The 19016-nt window shown below is 29.2% G+C and overlaps 2 protein-coding genes across 2 annotated transcripts; one reads left to right on the forward strand and one right to left on the reverse strand.

Annotated features, from left to right (window-relative positions):
* The first annotated feature begins 4079 nt into the window (after nt 1–4079).
* Nucleotides 4080–6129, forward strand: LOC113867083 (probable trehalose-phosphate phosphatase J). The gene is made up of 10 exons (XM_027502072.1): nt 4080–4295; nt 4401–4541; nt 4636–4707; nt 4811–4903; nt 4993–5052; nt 5160–5261; nt 5395–5542; nt 5647–5717; nt 5848–5940; nt 6061–6129. Exons 1-10 carry the CDS (start codon nt 4080–4082, stop codon nt 6127–6129), a joined length of 1065 nt encoding a protein of 354 aa, XP_027357873.1.
* A 9647-nt stretch (nt 6130–15776) lies between these two features.
* On the reverse strand, nt 15777–18449 carry LOC113853148 (NDR1/HIN1-like protein 13). The gene has a single exon (XM_027483622.1). The coding sequence runs from the start codon at nt 17067–17069 to the stop codon at nt 16197–16199; it is 873 nt and encodes a 290-aa protein (XP_027339423.1). The 5' UTR covers nt 17070–18449; the 3' UTR covers nt 15777–16196.
* Nucleotides 18450–19016: the final 567 nt, after the last annotated feature.

Genomic DNA, 19016 nt, shown 5'->3' on the forward strand with positions numbered 1-19016 from the left:
ATAATTTTATTTAATAAACAAACTTCTTAATATAAATTTTTAAAATTTACATTAAAATATTAAGAGTTAATGCATTAATATATATTAATATTTTGTGTTAACAAAATTAATTGTTAATATGTTTTTCTAAAAATTATATTAATGCTTAACTATTAATAAATAACAACTTTTTAGCAATCAGATCAAGAGCATCGTTTTCCTTTTACAAAAATAGATATATAAATATATAAGAAAATAATTTCATTATTTAAATATTTAAAAATTAACCTTTTCATCTTATATATATGAACGATATTTTGTTATGTCAATTTAGTATTCTCACAAAAACTTTCCAAAAGAAAACTGTGAGGAGGAACAGCTGTAAAATTTACACATAGGAAAAGCAGTCAGGAAAAGCATCCTAGTTGCTAAAATTCCTTTGTCGTTTTGGGACCTTTTGCTATTAAATTTCTATCTTTGGTTTCCGTTGGAAGCAACATTGAAACTTTGCTTAGTCAGATTATTTGACTTTTTTTCTTATTCTTTAATAACAGCGACAAACATATGATTCAAAAGAGCCTCCAAAGTCCACCGCAGTTATGGCAGTTTGGTCCACTTAAATTTTGTTTTCATATGCAATGCTAACCTATTATGTTCCCTCATGACTTAATGCAATAGGAAATACATAAAAACCAGTTCTAGAAAGAGGAATATGAATAATCAATAATGAATCAGGATTCACTGATATCAACTATACATATAATCATCTGTGAAAAAAATATGAACAAAATCAAAGTTTGAATTTGGAAATTCACTAGCCTCGTTTTGACATGGAAGTTTACCTGGAAGAATCTCCATAGCCACCGGTTTTGACTGTAGGTGGGGCTACGAACTTGTAGATATATGGAAAGAACAAGAAAGCGCTAGAAGAAAATTACATAGCTTTTGAATATATTTTACTGGAGCCATGCAAACCTTTTTGAATTTTCAACAAATTAATGGATAGATTAATAACATTTTTATTCAATTTGCTTAATTAACTTTTAATTATTGAGTGTTGTGTCGATCGTTCTTAGAGAAATTGAAACTGGCATGATTTAATAAGTTTTGATACAATAATAAAGAGTAATAAAAAAACATACTAATGCTTCTGAGACAGTTATTCAGATGTATTAAGCAATCCGGACAAGATCTCGGATTTTCCATTTTCCTGAGGGAAAAAAGTGCTGTTTGAATAAAATGTATGGCAAGTAAACGAGAAAGTTATATTGTTTTAATTATAAGTTCAACATTAATTTATCGAACTCTTATAAATATAATAAATTTATGCAACACTATTACTTTTAATTAGTATAAAATGAGAAAGTCATATTTTAAAATTTTACATGTCATTAGTAATACAAAATGATTTTCTTTACAAATGGCATTTTCTCAAATTAACTGTGAAATTGGCTCATTTATAACGAATAGTGCGATTTTGAGGGAAATATGCAAGATTACAATGTTAATTAGGAAATCAGACGTTAATGTTGCATAAGTTAAATATATATATATATATATATATATATATATATATGTACTTATATAACAATGATTGAAGTTGCTAGCATAATTCTCTCAATATTGTTAAAATAATGATTGCAACTCTGGACATTAACTTATCAAAATCATACCCCTTAGTCTTTACAATCAAATGGTTGATATTTTATATACCTATGATTGTGAAGCCAATCGCTACTATTAGGGGTTGACAAAATCAAATTGAAGATATATTACAGATAATTGATTAACAATGACAAGGAATACGCATGAACTAAATGCTGAATGGCCTATACACATGCATACTAGCTATCATTAACGTAATTGATGGAAGACGAGAAACGGAATTAAATATAATAAATAAAGGAAATAAAGAAAAAAAAGTGTTAATGCCCCTTGTTTTGAAGTTTGCTACATTTAGCAAGTTAGGTAGGTGCTGCTTGTTTTTGTTCAAGTGAAACTATACAAGGGGCGATGAAGTGGTTCATCTATCACTGGTTGATAGCTCGTGCCAATAATATATTCTTTTTGGTACCTATATTAATTCCAAATTGTAATGGCACATAATATGGTACTCAAGCAAAATTGAAATTAGGAATATAATTGACAAGATAGTAAAAAGTAAAGAATCTGGAGAAGTTTGAATACCTACATATGAGAGATAGAAAGGTCTCCTTTGTGAGATCAATGAAAAGAAGATGAAGAGGCTTCTAAACGTAAGTCAAGCATGATCACTTGCCTTGTTTTTTTATTTTTTTGGAAGGCAAACTAAAAAAAATGAAATTGATCTTCTAAGTCTTTGGTAGAGATTGCACAAGCAAAATAGTAAGCCATTATGTATATTGATTTCCAACATGGTTTCTCTCTCAATTTTGCAACTGATATGATGTTTTACTTTAGCTAAGTTCATATTTTCCCTCAGAATCAATATTGCTGCAATGTAAAAAATATAACTATAAAAGCAAATTATAATACCATCTGAGGCTTTTTGTGTGTGTTTTTGGTTGAACCATCTGAGAGAAACCTTTGTCAATATGCATGTTATGGCTAGCAAGATTCATTTATATTAGCTGGCAATTCTAACCTCACGAAGCTCAAGACAATAAAAATTATTTGAGTGGAGTAAATTATATGTGGTCCTAACTCCTCCCCATCTCCTCATGTTAGTTCACTAAGACTGCTATTTTACAACGTAAAATTCGCTTCGTGCTCACCATTAAATTACTCTTCCGGTCAAAATTAAAAGATGACAATTTATGTACAATATTTTGAATATTTATGGTCATCTTTTTTTTTATTAAAATGAAAATTTTATTTTAGTAATATAAATAATAGAAGATCACGTTGAAAATTGACTCAGGCTATTGAAACAAAATTTTAATTAAAAAATACTACTGCAAACAATCTAGAGTGACACTTAAGTTTTGTTTATATAAACTAAAAACCCTGATTTTTGTATTGTTAATTTAAAATTGATTTAGTTGTATTTTTTAACCTCTTTATTTTTATCGTGTGCAATTGTGATTTTTATTGTTTTAATCAATTATGTTTCTATATTTTAAAATTTTTCAAAATTTGATGATGTTGTTGACCTTTTTTTTTTATTTTATTCAATTTTTTCACAAATGGAAACAAATAACTGTTTTTAAAATTTTTACTCAAAATTTTCCAATCAAAATGTTAAATTTTATCCAAAGTCAGAAAAAGATCTAAACCTTGTCCTTTTTTTAATTTTAATACCATCCCTTATAAAATTATCTATAGAAAAGGCAAAACTTATGTACATTCCTCAAATATTTTATGTTATTTTTAATTAAGAATAAAATTTATTTGAATAAAAAAATTAAACATTAAACATTTCATAAATTATTTAAACAAAATTCAAATGTTAATTCAAAAAATAACACTGAAAATACTTAAAAATGTACTTGAACATTTTCTTTATACAAAATGCTGAGGATATACTATACAAGTAACTTTTTTGAAACAATTATGAGCGTCTTTTAGAAACGAGACGTCCTTTTTAACCGGGATAGGATAAAGGAAGGAAATAAGTGGTAAATGTAACGAAACAACATGATCTTTGCAGTGAAGGTTCCAAATTATTATGTATACTTTTATTTACTGGAGCAAAAGAAAATAAAAAGGAGGTAGCTGTGGGATCATGGTGGCCCCTCCATTTGCATATATTTAGTATATGGTTGCTGAAAAGTACAAGAAGCAGGGAAGAGAAGTGGTTGTTTCGTCGTTTTGTGCAGTGAAGCCCAAGTTTATAAATTGACCAGACACACCTCGCTCGTTTGTCACTCGAGCTAGCCAAAGCCACCCGGTGAAGTCCAAACAAATTTTTTTTCTCCCGCAACTTTTTTCTTCCTATAAAAGCCCCTTATTCAGCTGAGTAACAAGCCACGTACCATAGACACCATCTCTTCTCCACTCCTTAATACCCCTTTATTTCCATTACCCTGCTTCCACAATTTCCTCAGATTATTCATTACTTTTACCCACAAGTTTCAAGTAATTAAGTATCAAAAGGGTTTGAACTTTAAAGGGAAGATAACATGACGAACCAAAATGTGGTGGCTCCTGATGTTATTAACACGCTTATGCTGACAGTGCCCGATTCCCTGGCTGTGCTTGGTGGGTTTTGGAGCTTGCCCCATAAGAATCTTATGAGAAGGTTGGAAGGAGCTAAAGTTAGTGCTTGGATTGATTCAATGAGAGCTTCTTCCCCAACTCGTGTAAAATCAGAAAACCAAGAAAAACGATCTTGGATTGTAAGCACAACATCTAGGAACACACACACACACACATATATAGATATCAATGGTTATTGGTTACTTATGCTGACTTGAACTTCTATTTGGCAATACTGTTTTCAGCTTTATCATCCTTCAGCGCTGAACGTGTTTGATCAGATAATATGCAATTCCAAAGGAAAGCAGATTGTGGTTTTTCTTGACTACGATGGAACTCTCTCCCCTATTGTTTCAGATCCAGAAAAAGCTTTCATGTCTAGAAAGGTTTTCCTTTTGTTCCCTCGCGTTTCATTCGTACGTATCTATATAATAAAGGTTATGTTTGTGATTAATTTGAGTCTTTGTTTTCTCAAATTAGATGAGAGCCACGCTAAAGGGCATAGCAAGACATTTTCCCACAGCCATCGTGACGGGAAGGTGCAGAGACAAGGTACATTTTCTTCAAAGCAAAAGAAATATAAAAATGACTTGGAAGATATTGTTTATTATTATAAATTTGATAATTAATTTGGGTCCTTTCGGATTTTTTTTAGGTGTATAGCTTTGTAAAATTGGCAGAACTGTACTATGCTGGAAGCCATGGCATGGACATCACTGGACCAACAAAAAGCCAAAGCCCAAAGAAAGTGAGAGAGTTTTTGAAACAAATTAGTGTCTTGAAGATTCTATCTTTATGTTCTTTGTGCTTAGTTTGTGATTTGTTACTTTGTTTCAGGGTAATAATAAAGCAGTGCTGTTTCAACCTGCGAGTCAATTCCTGCCCATGATCGACGAGGTTCGTTTTTTTTCTCCCTTATGCAAATTTCTATGGCCACCAAATTGGCATTTGACAACACATAAGATGTTAACCGCGTGACACGTTATCAAAAATAAAATTTTCAGGTGTACAAGATCTTGCTAGAAAAAACAAAGTCTGTCCCAGGGGCTACGGTTGAGAACAATAAGTTTTGCTTGTCCGTGCACTTCCGTTGTGTTGACGAAAAGGTACCGGTCAACATACTATATATAATTGCTGAATTAGTAGAATTTCCAAACCCACACGCACACGCCAAACACACATTCATTGTTGGGTAACACCATTTTAAATAACCATTTTTACCACCTCTGTTTTTCTTAGAGCTGGGCAACGTTGGCGGAGAAAGTTAGATTGGTGCTCAATGAATACCCACAACTTAGGCTAACCCAAGGGAGAAAAGTGCTTGAGATCCGTCCAACAATCAAATGGGACAAGGGCAAGGCTCTTGAATTTTTGTTAAAATCGTTAGGTGAGTATATATGTTCATGCAATATACCCTTGCTTTGAGACCTATATTATAAGTCTTATTTATTTATGTCTTTATTCACTATAATATTATTTGCATATTTTTAGGATACGAGAATTCTAATGACGTATTCCCAATCTATATCGGTGATGATCGAACTGATGAGGATGCTTTTAAGGTAACAATGCCGCCACCTAGCTAGCTAGTTAAAAGCATATTGCTATTCTAGCTATATTTCATTATCATATTTTAATTTTTAGTTAACTGACTTGTTAATTAACATATTATGGATATAATATAATCATCAGGTTTTGCGCAGTAGGGGTCAAGGAATTGGGATTCTCGTTTCTAGAGTTCCAAAAGAAACAGATGCTTCCTACACCTTGCAAGATCCATCAGAGGCAAGTCCATATATCTCATCCAACATGAGTTAAATTCAAGCATAAATCTTTTGTATCTTTACTTTAATACGAATGGTGAATCTGGGAAATAAATAACAATATCCTTATGCATACTCACAGGTCGAGCAATTCTTGCGGCGTTTGGTGGAGTGGAAAAGATCGAGTAGTGTAAGTCCAAAAAGTGCATAGAGTTGTAGATTGTAGATGATCAGTTGAAGGAATTGACACCACCCAAGAATTAATGGTGAAGGGGTGGATCGAATTGTATTGCTTTGATGTTGAAAATGGAAAATAGCATTATTCCATGATCTAAATTTTTATGGACAAAGTCCGAACAGATAGATTCCTACACACGTTTGCATGCGCATGCGGATAGTGAAAGGCAGATGTTTTATGCCGCAGTTGCAAATGGCCCGTCAACTTTGTTGCTATGAATTGTACTTATCGTACATGTGGCCAATATATACTGAAAAAGATAATTACGAACTGCAACTTGAAAAGCTGATTTAGACATTCTGAAATGCAAAAATGAGTTAGTTTAGGAATTTTAATTAATACAGTAATCATCCACATATATAAGAAGTTTCTCATAACGTTTTGTATTAATAATTATTCCATTTGTTGTTTTGTTTTGACGATTTGCAACCATCTGAGTAAAGATACCTCAACAAAGCCGTTTTCATTGCTGCATTTAATAAGGTAGCCTTTTAGCATGAAAGAGGTGTGTTCGTCAATCTAAATGTTTATCAAGTACAGTAGTACTTTCCAATCATGTTTTCAATCGTACCTGATATAAACTAAATTCAATTAAGAAAGAGAGACCGCGAATTGAAATTTTAAGCAATGCAGTAATGGTAATACGGCTTACCACACGAACCTCAATAATTTCTTATATTGCTTTCTAACGTATAGCTAAGAAAAGATACTAAAAATTTATCTATAATATTTTTTAATTAAGAAATATAAGATATTATATAATTTGATATATTTATAATATTAAATACTATAATTTTTAACAAAAATATTATTAAATAATGTTTTATTAGGTGCTTGAACACATGTTAAAATAAACATTTCTTATGTTATCTTCTATCCTTTTTATCTGTTTATTATGAATGACGTAAAATAATAACGTAATCGGAAAGATCATAGTATTATTTTAAAAATAAGATAAATAAAATGTCTTTTAAGTAAATGAATAAAAGTAGTGTTATTACATCAAATTTAAGACTAATTTTAAATATATAAAATGGTAAAATTTTATTAAAAAATAATATTTATTATACTTTATATTAGTAATATATTAAATATTTTAAATCAAAAACTAATATTTATATAAATCGATTTTATATACAGGAGTTGACATTCTTTATAAAAAAATTGTTTATTAGCAAAAAAAAAAAATTGTTTACAATATTATGGTTACAGTGATTGTTATAATATTTTGACCTCGATTTTGGCAAAACTACAAGTTTGTGGGCATGAGAGTCTGACCCACTACATATGCCATTTATTGAAAGAACTTTTATAATTTTATAGTGTTTACTTTATTTTATATTTATTTATTTTGATCATATATATCACTAATTACATTTTTTTTTCTTTTTATTTTTCACTTTTCTCCAACTATTTTACACAAAAACAAAATGCGAAACTAAAATTTTGCATATTGAAAATTCAAGTAAGTTATGGATAGCAGTGTTCTCGGGAACTCCGGTTTCTTCAATTTGGCATCCAATAAGTGAAGGCTAAAGAAAGCCGAAGATACAAAAACAATGTGAAATCTTGAATTTGGTGTCGTTTACCCTCGTTTCCACGATCAGAGACATTAATCTTTCGGTTTTTTACCTTTTATCAATGGAACTGTTAAGAGAATTTATTAAAGAATTAAAAATAAAAAATAAAAATATTAGTAGTTACGTTTAAATTTACGATTTCTTTGAAGTGTAATCAGGAACCCACGATAAAAAAATTTGTGAATGTTAGAATATTACAGAATTTAATGTATAAATAACATTAAATGTTATATCTTTTAATAAAAAAATTATTATTATTTATTTATTTAATATAACCTTTGAACACATATTGTAGATATTGGCTAAAGAATACATTCACTTATGTGAACATTTTATTTGGTAAAACTTATGTGAATTTTTTATATATTTTAACATGATATTTATTAAAAATATCATGAGAAAGCATGATATTTAAAGAGATTAAATAAAAAATTATAATATTAATTTAAATGAATCAAATATTAATAAAAGTAAATAAATTAACCATATGATAAAAGAATTATTACCGAATAATTTAAAAAAAATAAAAATAAAGGCTCAAATAAAAATAATTACAATTTTTTATGGTTCAATACTTAATTAATTCATATTATTTAAATTTATATTATAAGATTGATTTGTAAGAATCTTGCCAAATGTTAATATGCTTTCAGAGTATTGATTAAAAAAAATAAAAATTTTATCATGAATAAATTTTAAATTTAATTTTAAGTAATTAAAATTAATAATTTTTTGTTAAAATATTATTAGTAATAACTTTTAGAGTATAATTTTCTTCCAGCTTATTTCTTCGATTTTTTAATTTTAAAAAACTTTAATTATTATTAGTTTAATTGTATGCATATTTATATCTAGTTTTTTTAAAATAAATTATACAATTTTCATAAAACGAATGGCAGATATTATTAAAAAAAATAATGTTAGAATATCGTTAACAAGTATTCCTAAAGTATAAGTTAACAATTAAAAATTATAAAAGAAAAATTTTTCATTATATACTCAACGTGACTTCCGATACACTTTTATCATAATTTTTGGTAAGAAAATATCAATTTATTAATTATTACTATTAAGACACTCATTAATAAGTTGAAATTATTAATTGCACTTCTTAATTATATTATTCTTAATTATATTATGTTCATAAATAGGAAAATAAAATGAAAAAATATATTTAAATAAAATAATTTTAACTGTTTAAAATATAAGTACTAAATTATTTTTATAATACAATAAATATTTTTAATTTTATTATTGTTTCTTTAAAAATACTCTTGTATATTTTCATAATCTTTATACATTGTAGAGGTCAAATATAATACTTGTCAAGATTATTTTATGAGAATATAAAAAAAATATTAATATTAATATTAATTCATTAATTAAAATAAAAATTAAACCACATGACTAAGGTTCTAGCGAGAGAAAAAAGATAGATAAATAAATTTAAAAAATCATGTGTTAAATGAGAACATGAGAACATTGTTCTATTATATTTTTTAAAATATAGTTTTAATCATCCACATAAAATTAAATATTTATTTTGTTTTTTATTTGCATATATATTTTTGAAAATTTAATTTACTTTTATTTATCTATTTATGTACACATCTTAAATTATATTCATTACTGTATTTTGATCTCTATCAGTATTATTATTTATTTTGAAAAATTTTACACGCTTATCATAAAATTTTAAAAAATAATAAAAACTGTATTAAAAAGTTTTTAAAAAACTAACATAAATAAAAGAAATTACATATATTTTTAATTTATATATATATATATATATATATATATTGGAAAAAGAAAAGAAACATAAAGAAAATAGTTAAATGAACTCTTTCCTCATTTCTCATTTCTCAAATTCTTATCATTTGCACACATGACATGATACTTAGTACATCTTTTGCTTAAAAAAATTCTATGTACTGATTGTCACCAATGTGACATTGTGTACTACTGCTTGAGCACTGCACTCGCGTTGAGATTGTACTGATGCATGTCTGGATGACAGCTGTTAACTTTTAATTATTTTGTCTAGGAAACAAATATTTCTCACAATATATCTTTACTTAAATTAAAAATATCATAGTTATTTTTTAAAAAATTTACAAGTTTTTTTTATTTTTTAAAAATTGATTTATTTAATTTCACTAGCAAATGGAAGTTTTTCAACGCTAGTTTTGATTATTTAGTAATGAAGAAAATAAAATATTATAGTAAAATAGAATAAAATGAAATTACCATTTTTTATTTGAATATTTTATAATAGAATGAAATAAAAACACATTCCATCAAGATACATTATATTGCATATGAAACATGACATTCTTTAATTTCATTTAACTGTCCTATTTTCATTAATCGTGTAGTTTAAAGTAGCTTTTGATATACGAGTTTAAAAGGAAGAAATAGAACATGCTTTATTTTTTATTTTTGTGTGTTTTAAAAATATAACGACATAAAAAAACAGTACATTCTAATTTAATTAAAAAGGATTAGTACATAAATTTTATTCCGTTTTATCTATTCGGCAATGCTATCTAATTTACACACGCAAGTCCTTATCATCAGGAGTCGTGTTGTAAAGTTAGATAGTTTGATGATAGATGCAAGTGTGAGCAGCAAAAAATAAATAAAATGAAATAAAATCCAAGTGAGACAAATAAATGCACATTGGATGAGTTCTAGCTCCACACAGAAAGCTTTGTAAATCATACTTTGGCTTGCGTGTCTTTCTCAATCACAAAGTAATAATTGTTCAAAGGGTTTAAATTCAAACCTTGGATGGAAGCATAGATACTATGACAAGCTGTTACCGTGATGGGTCCTCCTTTGTATTTTGATTATCGATTACCCATGTTTCTGTTTTTATTGCCTACTATTTCCTGTCCCGAATTATGCATCGCATCACTAAACTAGCTAATAAGACAACAAACATGTCAAAGAATTAACACTACGCTATATCCATCATTGAATCATAAAGCTCTCAAGGACACTTCCATTATTACCCACAAACCCCATTCCACCACATGGTCAAGGTGCTGTGAACTTAGTCACGTAGTTACCAAATAAATATAGGAAAATAAAATTGAACAAGCTATACATGTGACAATATTAGGCTCAAATTATCACTAGGTAAACAAGGTCATTCATGTACCTCCCAAATTGTATACTAGGCATTTATCATCGTCCCTTTGCCACACAAAGAGATAGAAAGAGACATAAGCCCAAGGGTTAAATTTAATAAGCTTAATTTAATGGGATTAAGAGTTGGAGCGGCTGGCACCATCACAGGGAGCCAGAAACTCTAAATCAGCGCATAATTTATTAATTATGATCTTGATTATATAATTAGGACAGTTCCTAAAGCTATAAAGCGAAGATCTGGGATAATAAACTAATTAAGAGAAGCACTTATTGCGGCAGAGGACAGATATTGACTCTAATTCCCAACATTCCTTACTCTTAACAATTGAAAGCCTCAAGTCCCTCAACTTGTTTAATTAGGATATTTAACCGAAACAGAGCCTTTAAATGCTCACAAAGAGATGGTGTACTAAACCATTGGGCACCTAGATTTGACAGAGCCCACCTCAATCAAATATTATCCAAGTGGAATCTCAAAATAGTAATATTTTATAAAATGGAAGAGATCTGATATTTAGTTTATGGGTTATTTTCAAAGGGTTAGGTGTGTGAAAGGGAAACCCACTACATTATGAATCTTATAAATGGTTGAAGAAGAGTTGGAATCCACTCAAAGTGCTTGATTTGCAGAAGACATTGGGATGCTTAATGGGGACACCAAACATGCTTCCAAGCCTTAGAACCCATGCCTTCATTTTCATACGTGTAAAGATAGGTTGCCACTAGATTCAGTTTCATCGTCGGTGCCTTAAACTGAAATAAACAAAGTCTTAGAAGCTCCAATTATTGGTAGAAAACGGGCACTCCCCAACACACCCATCTGAACCCCTCAGGCCTCATCTCACTTTGATTATGCTAAAGTCCAACAGCTTTCATTCATGTTAAGTATTATCCATTAGTTGTAAGTGATAAAAATATAAAGCCTGCAGGTTACATATTTCATTTCCTATTATGGGTTATATCGAGGCAATTTAAGATTTACATGCCTTTTCGTAATAGGTTACAAGCTTTATGCTCCCAATAAACCACACTTGGGAATGAAGAAGGAAAATATTTTTAAATACAAAAATGGGACAATAAAAAGTTGTCTTTTTTAATTTAAAAATATATTTTTATATGTGTGTATAAAAATAATAAAAGAGAGAAATATAAAATAGTATATAATTTAAAAATAGTACATTTTTTAATATAATAAAAATTGTCACTTCTAATTATATAAAAAATCAACCATCCTCAAAGTTAACATTTTTATTATTATATATAACAGTAGTTCATACAATGACAATTCTTTAATATTTCAAATAATGAAACTCAAAAAAATATCCTAGTTAGTTTAGTAACTAGAATACACTCGGCGTTCACAAGTTGACAGACCAAACCCATCTGATTTGGATATTTATTTAAAACGTTTTCAGTTCCCAGTACCACCATAAAATATTCTCACATCCTCAACCATTATATGGTTATTGTTTAATTAAATATTAGTCAAGTGCTATTATTTCCATTTAAAAATTAAACTAACTAGCTACCAGTCATGTGGTTCTCTGCAATGCTTTATTTTTCCAAAGAGATTCTCAATAATGGATCTTCCCAGTCATAGGCGTGTCTCAGCCGAAGGACTTCAATTGGTCCCCGCATTGAGGGTCGAGCATACATAGGTTGTTCATTATTGCATGTATCCAATGCGCCAAAATATAAGAAACTTCGTACGATGTCGATTAATGGTAAGTTGTTTGTTAGCACCATCTGGGAATTAATAATTGGATAAGTATAAGACCCCTTGCCGCTGTTGCAGGGAGCAAAATAGTGGGTATTTTGAGTTTGCATAAAAGGATTATTGCTGGTATCTAACCCTTCATTCACGATTGATTAGAAGGACAAGTACCAGAAATTGATTATACACAAAAAAAAAAACAAAACAAAACAAATAGCTAAGCTTTATAGCCTAGCTTTCGGCTACTATATGCATCAAGCCAGCTCTTCAAATGGGACAGATGTAACCATAACGAGCAAGCACCTTACTTTGGTGACTAAACAATGCCAAAGAAAATGCCTATATGGGCTGGCATGTTACCTTTCCTTACCCAGAAGCTGCAACTTTTAATGAGTGGTACTTAACACCATATATAACACCAATGTACACCACTCAGTTCTTAAGAAGGAAGAGTTTCGATATGTGTCAACTATTCTAATTTTTTGTTTCTCCTTTTCACGCATATGGACTTAAGAAACTGAATATCGAGTTTTTTGCACTTTATCAATGTTGTTGGGATTAGAGAACAAATATGGTTTGCCTAAAATGATACAGTTTAATTTTTTCTGTCTCATTTCTAGTTTAAACATCTTTTATCTATACATTATGAAAAATTCTTCGCAGGATTAATTTGTGAGAGCCCAATAATGTAAACATGAAATATAAGAAATAATCTGAAAAACATTAGAGTCCTTTTATCATATGCAAAACTAACATTCACTCACATTTCACAAAATGGAAGGGGGCAACTACATCTCCTTACACCAGTCGTTAAATTAACTATCCTCATTTAAACAATCTGGAACTCATTTAAACTAGGATTTTGTACAAGAAAATCATCAAAGTAATTAAACTATATCGTTATAAAATTGAGGTCATTAATTTCACGAAAACTTCAAATCGTTTTAAAAGTTCACTTAAAATTTTTAAAACACAAATGTTTCATCAAAAGTAAACTAATTGAAACAGATAATTACATTTTATCTATAAAGAAAAAAAGTTGAGAACAAATTCAAAATCAAAACTTTAACATATAAAAAAGAATGAGCCATAAATTGAACTTTCAATAATAAAAAAAGTCTTGATATATTTTTAATAAGCACGTACTTGATACCTTAAGGAGAGTTGAATGGTTTTCGTTGATTTAGTATATTGAATCTACAGACATCAATTGCAAACATAACAAAAAAAATCAAAGTAAACACAAAATTGTCCAGTTCACAAGGAAAGGATAAAATAATTGGAGCACCAGGTAAGTACTTCAACACTTTTCTTTTCTTTTCTTTCTTTTTTTTTTCTTTTTTTTTTTTGACCAGGTACGCCAACACTTTAAAGCATCAATTATGCAGGTTTCGACTTGACAAAATGTGACAGGTACGTACTTTTATATTGTCAGATACATTCCCCCAGACTTCAAAAAAAATGTACAATTTTGTTTGATACATTATGGGACCAATCGCATTACTTCTCGTATGAAGGATGCAAATATATTGGCTTCTAGCAGGCTAGTGCACGAGCATATATACAATGAGAAAGATAAAGAGTTGGTGGGGGGAGTACATTGTGAGTAAAGGAGTGGAAAAGAGAAAAGTAATATATGTAATAAATAATATGGTTAGGTTATTTAATCTGAAACTGAATTTTATGTTTTATAGTAATACTTTAAAAATTTTAATTGAATATAATAATATTATGTTTTATAGTAATGCTACTAAAATTTTAATTAAATAATATTAGTTAATGTTACCATTTATTTATAACTTTTGTAAGAATACTTATTACATTATTGAAAATTTTTAGTTTAACATTTTCTTTTTAGATGTAAAGTTGGTATTTAAACAAAAAATATGAGAACCCTATTTTATGCATCAATCAGTATAAACAGCGTCCTTATTAAATGCTTATTAAATTCATTCGGCACTCAAATGTTTATTTTTTCTCCTTTCCTGAAAGAAGCAGGGTTGAGGAATGAAATATTGATGATTACACAGCACTTGGAGTCGATATGTTGAGTTATATATATAAATATAAACCAATAGTTTCTTACATTTAATTGAGCAAGTTCAGTGGCCAAAATGGTCACATCTATGGGCAACGTAGTATTATACCAATTAAATTGAATGGATCATTATAATATTTATAACATTTTTTATAATTTGTTTATCATTTGCCATTATATCACTTCATTATCAGAACCCATATAATTCTTCCGGATCTCTTCTTATCTCTCTAGTCTATTCAAATATACAAGATTGATGTGTAATTACAACCGCTCAATTACCTCTCAGTTAATTTGAATGGATGACTCAAGGTAATGTAGTGGTCTGAAAAGACAAAAGATTTTTTATATTGATCATAATAATAGAAAGTATTAGACATTAAATGAAATGAAATTACTCACGCGGTCAAATACTTAATTAGTATAAAAAATTAAAATAATGAATATTAATTTTGAATCTTGTTTAAATAATTAAAATTAAAAAAATATATACATGAATTTTTAAATTATCATATAACTATAATTATTTTAAAATTTTAAGGATTAATGTATAATTGTAAGATTAAAATTTGTATTTTTCTATTTTTCAAATTAGAATCATTCTCATTTTTATATTCTAACTCTATTCTTGACCAATATAAAATAATAAAAGGAATTCATATGCCGAAAACAATTTGTTTTAGTGCCTTAAAAAGTTGATCCATCTACTATTTCGTTTGATTATCAATAGGCTGGGAGCAGCATATGATTTTGAAAAAGACAATAAATAGCGAAAAGGATAGAAACTGACTTCAAGTGAAATTTCAACATCAGGTCTCGTTCCTAGTTGAGAAACCCTTTGGTCAACCAAGAATTATTAACATAAAAAATGTTAGTAATATTTTTTTAATGTATTCTTGTAATTTATTAAATTTTTAAAAAATAAATTATTTATCTCACAAATTAATAATTTTTAAATTTTATTTTTAAAAAAATCAATATACATAACAGATATATGAAAAGATACATTTAAAATAAGGGTTATCGTTTCTCTTATAATATATAGACAACAACTGTTCTCCTAAATGCTTGTGATAGAATGACTTGAAAGTTAAAAACTTCAATTATGCTTCCTTATTTTTTATTTTGCCACTGGGTTCCACCGTTGATTGTGTGATATTTTTCTTCTTTTCACAAAAATTGTTATACATTAATTAGCCAATTGATTTGACTATATCAGTTATAAAATACTACGTAAAATATCTACGGGTTAGTATATGAGTCACTTGCTTTATACTTGTAAGACAAGATATGTTAAATGGATAACTCATCCATAGTAAATAATATCTCTCCATAAGTTATCAACAGCTAATTTGATCGAAACATTAAAAAAAAATACACGTGAGAAATTATAAGCAGCTAATATTTGCCGGAGAAATAGTATATTTACAAACATTTTAATATCACTCAAACATGCTTGTTCGGCTAGAATCAAAACATTATGAAAGAAGAAAACGTTCAAAATTCACAATACCTACGTCTCAAGTCAAGACGACGAGCTATTAAGCTGAAAGAATTAGTGTCGTTTAGTTTGGCAATGCTGAGAAAGTATATGAGAGGTTTTGGCCAATGTATCCAACGTCACTTGGCACATAACGTCAAATTTCACTATCCCACTATGCAACAGCCCCATTTTCATTCGTGCAGGGACGTGAATAGTTAAAGAGAAAGTGACATGCACTTTGTTTTTATCGTTTGTCATGCTTTCCTCCACCTCCTTAGGGAAACCGACTTTTGAGCCTTTTAAAGTAACGCCAAACGCTGTTGAATTTTGAGGGGTTTGATAGAAAGTTGGGTAGGATCCCAAAGCAATCTGTTGTCGCCTCAAGGATAGGGAAACATCTCCTCCTTCTTTATACGAAATGGCCACTTTTGAATTTGGATTGTGGACTTGTAAAGTGACGTTGTATTTGGGGTGGGATGTGCTATTCAAAACATTCAAGTCTTGGATGGAAAACTTAGGGTCCTTCGGTTTAAGTACTACGGAAAAAAGCCCACCTAGAAGGCTTACTATAACGGTGGCAATGGCAATCAACACAATAATGATGAACACGAAACACCAACAAGGTGTCTTCTTTTTCCCCTTAGAAGGACTATTGCGATATTGCTCGACGATACGAGCATTTTCTGGGGGTGGAACACGGTAGATTTGGTCCTTGGGGACCTGGACAATGTAGGTGCCGGGATTGATGTTGGATAATTGTAATTCGGTACTAAGACTCTTGTCGGTGTAATCTTGAGAAGGAGGTTGTGGGGGTGGTGTTGGCAGCGATGAGATCCGCTCCTCCATGAGAGTATGAGGAGCGGAAGAGTGGAAAGAAAGAAGAAGAAGAAGTGGTGTAGAAATGTAGGGTGTTACTAGAGATGAAGGGCAAGGTGTGGTTTGCATGGGGGCGGCAAAGTGGAATTGGTGTATGCACTATGCATGAGAGGAGACAATGTGCGATTGAGAGAGAAAGGGGTAAACGTTTTTGGTTGAAAATGAAAGACTCAGGATGCATCCCAACATTAGGTTATGATGTTTAGTTTTAACCAGTCAACTGTATCTCTTAAATATAGGTCCATCATAGATAATCATAGATTTTGTGTCTCTGTCTGTGTTATCCTCTGTCCAAATTCTTCGGATTAAAAAAATTAGACTTTTTCTATTTAATACGAATTCTATCATACGACAATTGACGATTTTTATGTCACATTAGATTCGGTTGCATGACCATACGCAGGTGAGGTCAAAAGTTTTTAAAAAATTTAACAAAATACTGGTAATTGTTTTTGGTATATATTAATATAATTTGTTTTCGTACTAACAGGTGTTTCCTTAAAAAAAGAGACAACAGACAAATTAGTAAAAATGAATCCCAATAATGCATTTACATGTAGATGGAAATTAGATAATGGCATCATCTGTCAACCAATTTGTAATTCATCTACTATCGGTTTAAAATTGAGTGGGACGATGATGTTAAAGGTTTGATTTTCTAATATAGGCCAATTATTTCTCTCCTACACCACACCTGCTTGCACTTTTTAATGGAAAAACAAACAAACAAGAAAGTAATCACATTTAAGAGCAATCCATTTATTCTAAATGAATAAACCCGACCCAATATTGCACAAAACACAAAATATTCCGATCCTTTTTTTTTCTTTTCTTCTTTTTTGCATTTGGTTATGGATCGATGCTTAGTTTTTCTTGCTACCCTAACTATGCTTTTATTTTTTCTTATCTTTAGTCGTGGAACATGCTAGTTCTCTTCTTTTCTTTTTTTGGGTCGAGCCGGGTTCTTTTTTATTAAGTTCTGAAAATGTGGAGCCTAAACAATTAGAATTCTGTCCAATTAAGACTAACAAACAGAGGCCCAAATCCCAATACTCAGTCCACAGTAGACAAAAGCTGCCTATAGAATAAAAGAGCAACTGAAAAAATACATCGAAGCACTTTTTTCGTACGTAGAAAAACATAAAAAATGGTATATGAAGAGTCAACCCATCAATTACAGAGTCCAAGAAAAAAACCTTTGGGCTTGATGACATGAAACTGTGTTAGCTTACTTTTCCACAATGAAAGCCCCATTTTCTTTATTTATTTATTGGTCCACAATCTCAATACTCTTTATTTGACAAAAAAGAAGAGCTCAATACAGTATCCATGACTTTACACTCCAATACGAGGTATGTTGAATTTGGCCCAGTCTAGCACAGAGTTGGGCTTGTGCAGGTAGGAGTGCACCTTGCTTTCTAATGTACTATATCAAGGATAGGACAACCTCTATTGACCAAAATAAAAAATAAAATTCATAAATTGAGTTTTATATAACGGTATGTTAAATGTCAGAAAAATATTTAATTATTAATTATTATTCTTAAAAGTAACTCGTAATAAAACTTTTGAGAAATTAAATTGAAATAATAATTTTTTACATGTATTATTAACTCTCTTTAAAGATATAATGAATTAAAGTATATCTTATATTCTATTTTACATTGATGCTTAACAATATATATATAATGCTAAAGTTAATGTCCAATTAGATAAAAAAAAAAGTTTAATAAATATATCAAATATGGGTGCAATAAACTTACTTTAATATATTATGGTAAAAAAAACACAACTAAGGTAATAATTCCTAAGGTTTTTTACCCTAAAATAAAATTAAGATTTTATTTTTATTTTATTAAAAATTACGATAAAAAAATCATCTAATTGTAAAGGAAAAATCAATCCTAATAATATATGTGATTAGTAGTAAATAATTTGTGCTTTACCTAGATATACTATACAATATTTATTTATTTATTTTATTATTATTGTTATTCATAATGTATCCTAATAAGT

The sequence above is a fragment of the Abrus precatorius genome, unplaced genomic scaffold (genome assembly GCF_003935025.1).
Source record: "Abrus precatorius isolate BTA unplaced genomic scaffold, Abrus_2018 Scaffold10, whole genome shotgun sequence".
NCBI lineage: Eukaryota > Viridiplantae > Streptophyta > Magnoliopsida > Fabales > Fabaceae > Abrus > Abrus precatorius.